Genomic DNA, 6,818 nt, shown 5'->3' on the forward strand with positions numbered 1-6,818 from the left:
AATAGACTCAGGCTGACCCTTGAGAACGTTTAGTCCGTAAAATTTTGTGATAGAGAAGCAGGCAAAGGAAACACATGCGAAGAATCTCTAATTTATTAATTTTTCCTTAATTTTGAGATAAATTTTAATCAAATGTCACAATTTCTTAAGTTTTCTTTATTTTTAAAGCTTGTCGACAAGACTTTTTATATTCAAAAATTTGTGAGGATATTGAAATAGAAGATCGCTATTTCACAATCTACATAAAAAAAAATTCTTCCGGGGAAGCCATGGTCTAATTAGAAACTTAACTAATTTCCAAATACTAAGCAATTTAAATTCAACAAAAAAGCTCGAGGTTTAGTAGCTCAACTCCGACTAATTTAAAACGACGCTTGTGATCGCACCGGAAATTAGTCACTCCAAACTAATGTTTTTTTATCGGAGAAGACCAGTATATGTATAAGATATTTTGGTGGATATGTTTTAATTTTTTATCTGAAAATTCTGGACTAAATAATTGTTGTTTCTGGTGATTGCGCAATGGCAAAAAATAAATGAACAAGATTAAAATTTGTCAGAAAAAAAAATTAATTTGATAATAAAAATGACCGTAAAAATAATCAATTTTGCCAGTATAATAAAAAAAAATTCGGTCAACTATATAATTAAAAATAAGCAGCAAAAATAATGCGTGGTTAGTAAAAAATTAAAATTACGTAGAAGAATATTAGAACACAGCAATGAAAATAATCAATTTGGTCGGTTTAATGGTAAAATCGGTAAAATTAATTTACTTTTTGTTTGCCAAGTTTTTTTTTTGTTGCTTGTTTATTCGATAACTTGTGTAGGGGAAACTGGGAAAGTCATAAACACGGGGCAGTCGTAAATAATGCTTTTTTAATCCTGAGTATTTTCCGACGAATAATTTAGATAATAGTGAACCGGTGAGCGTCGGGGGATGGGGTAGCTTAGAAAAAGACGATTCTTCCCAGAGCTTTCGGCTCGAACTCCAAGCCTTCCTCAGTGGTCAAATCTAGAATTTTCTTGCTTTGTCAATTGATCTGGGGTTTCACAAGGCATGGGGTTTGAAGCTCTGCACTTTGAATTATTCATATTTTCTTTAATTAAAGCTTTTAAAGATTTTTCTTGCTATCTTTGATATGGATTGATAGGGATTTGTAAGTGTCTCGCAAAGAAATCCACATCATAAAACAATAGAAATCTTTAAAAGCTATAATTAAGGAAAATATCAATAATTCAAAGTACAGAACCCCAAAGCCCATATGCCTTGTGAAACCCCAGACCAATTGACAAAGCAAGAAAATTCTAGATTTGACCACTAAGTAATACGGGCTTCAGACCAAAGACTTAGCCATATGGCTTAACTGTTGTAATTCCTTATCAATCCAGATATTTCGAAAAATTTAACTTAAGATTGGATTATTAAGGACAATGACCAATTATCTTCTAAAAAGGCAATAAAATTGGTTGTCATTTAGGATTCTGAGGTCTTCGGGAACTGGGCTAAACCTCTAGTCTGAAGACCGGCTAAGGCTTGGAGTCCGAGCCGAAAGCTTTGGGAAGAATCATCTTTTTCTAAACTACCTCATCCCCCGACACTCATCGGTTCTCTATTATTGTAGAGCTTAAATTTCCCGCCTTATAGCAATAAATGCTCTGCTGAGGCAACCCTAAATATTCGAGACGCAATGTCTCCTTTCTAGGCCAGCGCCTCTGGTGATGGTGGAGACGACTGTAATAGTTTAGTCGGTCGTACGATCTCAGTGAGTACGGACGTGAGTTCGTCTCGAGTCGTACAAGAGATAGGACATAGTGCGGAGAGCTCGCGACAGTCTGGAGCCCACACCAGTCGATTGCATAAGCAGGTCACCTCCTAAGTATATTAGATTTAAGAGTAGATATTGCTTGCCCCCTATATTATCTTTTTTTTTTAATTAAATATTAGACTTTAGAGGGCAAGACCTTATAAATTCATAGATACTCTAGACTTTAGAGATCCTTTTCCACTGAAAAAATAGTCAACATAAAGGCGTCTACACATTGGGAGCAATTTTCGTCAAAAATTGCGTATTTGACAGAAATTTGACGTTTTCCCCTACAACGCTGCAGGGAATTTCCTTCAAAAACGCAATTTTTGACAAAAATTGTTCCCAATGTGTAGAGGCCATAAGTCTTAGTAGAAATTAAACGAATATGGGAAAAATATGAAGAGTGAAACCAGAGTGTGTGCGAAGCCTGGAAGCCTTTCCCTACACAGAAAAAAATATTTTGTTAAAGTTGGTTGTAAATGTTTGTGGATTCCTACTAGGATCTTGAGAAATGCTTGAGAAATGTAAATCGTATAACTCACAAAGGAAGTTTGTAAAAGTTTGTACTTTTTTTTAAAGAAAATTTCCCGTAACATGATAACTCGACGAGCATTTTTGTTTATTTACAAACATTTGTTCGTATAGTCTTGTTTATTTGGCAAAACTTTACGAACATTTACGAACAAATGTTTGTAAAACAACAAAAAATGCTCGTCAAGTGATCATGTTACGAACAATGTTTGTGAAAAAAATTACAAACTTTATCACGAACTTTTTAGTAAGTTATCTTATATACGATTTACGAGAATTTCGAAAATCCCCATAGTAGGAATTCACAGACATTTATGAAATTTTTTTCCATGTTATATCATTGAGAAAAAAAAGAGGGCGTGATTAACATTTTTTCCTCAGAAATTTAACACTTTTTAGGTGTAAAAATATATCAACATTTTTTAATGTTAATTTTACACCTTTTTAAGGGTAAAATTAACATGAAAAGGGTAACTTTAACCCCTAATACACCTAAAAAGGGTAATATTTACACTGATTTCGGATCAATACTGCAGGGGAAAATTAGCATTTCCGGAATATTATTTTAACTTTTCGGATTTCTCTCAGTGTGTATATAGCTAAAAGCTTCTTATCCTGCTCAAAAAAGAAAATTCTCATTTACTACGGCGTTATCACACTTGCACATTAAAATTTTAATGTGATTCACATTAATTGTCGCTTGTGAGCGTCCAAATATGTTATTTGTGTCTTTGAGTCACTTAATATTCGGGGTTTTTCTATTTATTGATAAAGAAGTGGACTTGGCCTGCAAAAATAAATTTGAATTTAACTAAGGCATAAATATTTTTCACATTAAAAAATTAATGCTATAAATCAACAAATAGATCAAATTTTGAATATAAAATGATTCAAACACACAAATTACACATTTGGACTCTCACCAGCGACAATTAATGTGAATCATATTAAAATTTTAATGTGCAAGTGTGATAACACAGAATTGCAACTGAAATTTTTACGAATATATCAATTGATCTGGAATGTAATTCTTTCACAGACTTCTTTGACCGAGACTCAGTTGTAAGTCTGATACATATTGTTATGTATATAGTGCATGTTACATAGAGATTTTGATCTCTCACGAAATTGGGGGGAAATACCCTGTGGAAACCATATGATTCTATAGCTATATGCACTGTATATGTTGCGTGTACATTGTGTGATGTCCCTCAATTCTTCTCAACCCACCCACAATACTTTCCCTGACCATTCTCATGAAATTGCGTGCCAAATGTGAGGAATGGTGCTCTGTGTGGGTATAGGTTTGACCAAAAGGAACAATTGTTCTCCTTCCGCCTCTCTCGTCTCACACTAACCGACTGACCGACTACATCAAGGTCGGTCAAAGTTCTCTTGACCTTGAGCATTCATTCAGCATAAAGTGAGGGAAAAAAACAGAATGACTTATATAAATCTTTATTTTGTTGATTTTGTTCTTTGTTACATATACTTTTGTGTTCTTTTTTTTTTAAAGCTATCTTAAAGTTTAGTTGTCGCCGTTTACTGAACCGGCGCCAGCATTTTCATTTGTATCACAGCCAAAGTTCCTGTTTGAATGGTAGTTACCACGATTTCCACGTCTGCCGCGATTTCCACGGCGATTCTGCTGCCACGTATTGTTTCTGTTCCAACTGTTGTAGCGCCCGTAGGATGGACCGTCCATCACGGAGCTTTCTTTGTTAACAGCGATTTCGACCGCCTTGGGCAGGGGCAAGGTCTCATCTTCCTCACAGAGACGATCGAGGATTAAGGGATTTCGGATGCCACTGATGAAGCGATCCAACAAGATGGATTCCAGATTATCACCGAACTTGCAGTCAACTGATAGGGTTTTAATACGAGCATACCAGGCTGAAACCCCTTCGTAGTCAAACTGCTTAGCCTGGTAGAATTTATTCCTCTCCCTGAAGACTGAGATTTGTGGACCGTATTGCTTCTTCAGGAGATCACAGAGCTCCTCGAAGGGTTTGTCTTTTGGTAGAGTTGGATGACAGAGATCCCTCAGGGTTTTGTATGTCTCATTCCCAATGACACTGATGAGCAGAGCACTTCTCTTCTCATCCGGAATGTCATTTACCAGGAAGAACTGTTCCAATCTCTCCGAATAGACATTCCAATCCTGCTCACTGCCATAAAATTCAGGAATATTTCCAATAAGAGCAGCCATATTTTCACTTAAAATCTCCGGATGACTCACAGAAAAATTAAATAGATAACGGAAATAATTGCAAATTTGTAACCCAGAGACTACCTTGGAACTTGAAGTGTAGTCGTGAGCAACTGCCAAGTCCAAAATATCCCCGCTCTTTTTATATCGAGAAACCGCGCGAAAGAGTACGACATAGTTATGTTGCCGTTGGCATTCGTGACTTTGGCCGAATGCTAAATCGTGTCCACTTTGAAAACTTATCGACACACGAACGTTCGACACACGAATTTCCCCTCCGGAAGTAACCAATGCGATTTGATTGCGATTTCATTGGCCAATTTTTTCGATAATTTGCGCAATTTCTTTAGTTATTCAAATTTTTCCCACTCTCTCGCACGACATAAAATATCAATACTAAATTATGTAAATTCTCTCTCTCATTCTCGCGCACTTGCACATTGTTGTGGCATCGATTAAATGAATGAAACAGACGTAGTCATCCCACATACAAAAGCGAGAATTAAATCATAAGATGAAAAATAAGAAAAGGGCGAAGAAAATCACAAGCCGGTTTTTTTCTCTTTTTTTTCTTTTAAATATCAATTACATTTATTATTTGAATTCTTTCATTTTCATGTATTTCATTTTCTTTTCACTTTATCTTCTCTCCTTCTATATGACTTCTTTGTTTCTATTTTTTCGTTTTAGTTTTTTTCATTTTTTTTTTTAAATTGTAAAAAGCAAAATACAATATAGTTTTTTTTTATACTTTTGATATTATTTCGAAGCAATTTCCATAGTTATTATCTTCAATAATTACTATTTCATATTCCCATCCTCCCATTTATTCAGAAAAAAAACTATTATCTTTTTTTTAAATTTATTAATGCCACCTTACAAACGGAAAGATACATATTTTTAATTGCATTTTTTATATATTCTACCCTCTTTCCTTTTGTGGCATCATATTTGATTACTTTTAATTGTTTTTTTTATAGAAGTAGATTCACTTATATTTTTTCTTTTATTTCTTGAGAATTGTTTTTTTTTAATAATATGTATTAATATGTTTTCTTTATCTCGTTTTCATTTATATAAGTGCACTTATCTATTTATTTTTTTAATAGTAAAATTATTATTATATTTATTATTAATATAATAAGTATTATGTGAATATTTCTGCTTCTATATAATGTGTAATGTATTAAATGATATTTCTTATGTACTTCGACTTCCCTTTTTTACTTCTCATTCTATTTCTTTTTTCTTCAATTGAATTTTATGTGTACCTTAGAGGCGATTGAATTTGGCGCGTTGATAACACTATTGAGAATTTCGCAATATTATGTATAAGTTATTGTATATCGCCTATGCAAAAAAAACTGCAATTTATTAGTGCTATTTTATTCATTATAGATTTTTTTCTTGTATTATTTTCTTCACTTTTTCTTTTTTTATTAATTTATTATAAAATTCCTATTACGCATAATTTTTTTTTGTATCGTTTTTAAACCACCATTTCTCACTTTCATATTCTCACAATATTTTTACACATTAAGTTAGTTTTTTTTTATAAAAATATATATTAAATTTTAATAGTAAATACAATGAACAAGTAACTACTATTCTTTTCTTTTTTACTTCTCCATTTTTTTTATTGTAAATGGCCTATTTGAAAAAATGTGTTGTAGCTTTTTTTCACTATTTAATTGTCTGATAATTTTGTCAGAGGCTAGTTTTTTTTTTCTTAAAAACCTCTAGCATTACTCAGTTGAAAGGTTGCTTCTTCAAATGTTTATTTTTTTCTTTTTGTTTGGAGTTTTACCATAGTTTTATTATTTACAAGTTTTTTTTCCAATTCAACACAATTCTCCATAATTTGCAGGATAATTAATATTGTTCAATTATTCCTTTCTATCATTTTCTTTTTTTTTCTTTTGGAGAAAACAATCATAAATACACAGCCTTGATGTCTCTGCTCATTTTATTACTTTTTTTTTTAGAGATAATCGTATTCACCAAATATAATGTAATTTCAGGTGAAAACCAATTTTGTTTTTAAATATAAATTCTCAACTTTTTTTTTTACTTTCTATTTTTGACTAATTTTACCATACATACAAAACTCAATATTGTTCTTTTTTAACTCATCGAAAGTCTTCAAATTTGGAGGCTAATTTGACTTAGCGATCTTTTTCGCAAATTTGAAAAAAAAATAACTTAAGATGTTTTTAAAAGAAATCATTTGATTTATGCCCAACGCACAATTACTTATGTTTTGTAAA

At 32.4% G+C, this 6,818-nt stretch overlaps 1 protein-coding gene across 1 annotated transcript; it reads right to left on the bottom strand.

The window, feature by feature from the left end:
• Positions 1–3,784: 3,784 nt before the first annotated feature.
• Positions 3,785–5,790, bottom strand: LOC129800847 (uncharacterized). Its single transcript, XM_055845540.1, has one exon. It carries the CDS (start codon positions 4,549–4,551, stop codon positions 3,871–3,873), a length of 681 nt encoding a protein of 226 aa, XP_055701515.1. The 5' UTR covers positions 4,552–5,790; the 3' UTR covers positions 3,785–3,870.
• Between the last annotated feature and the right edge of the window lie 1,028 nt (positions 5,791–6,818).

The sequence above is a fragment of the Phlebotomus papatasi genome, chromosome 2 (assembly GCF_024763615.1).
Source record: "Phlebotomus papatasi isolate M1 chromosome 2, Ppap_2.1, whole genome shotgun sequence".
NCBI classification, from domain to species: Eukaryota; Metazoa; Arthropoda; class Insecta; order Diptera; family Psychodidae; genus Phlebotomus; species Phlebotomus papatasi.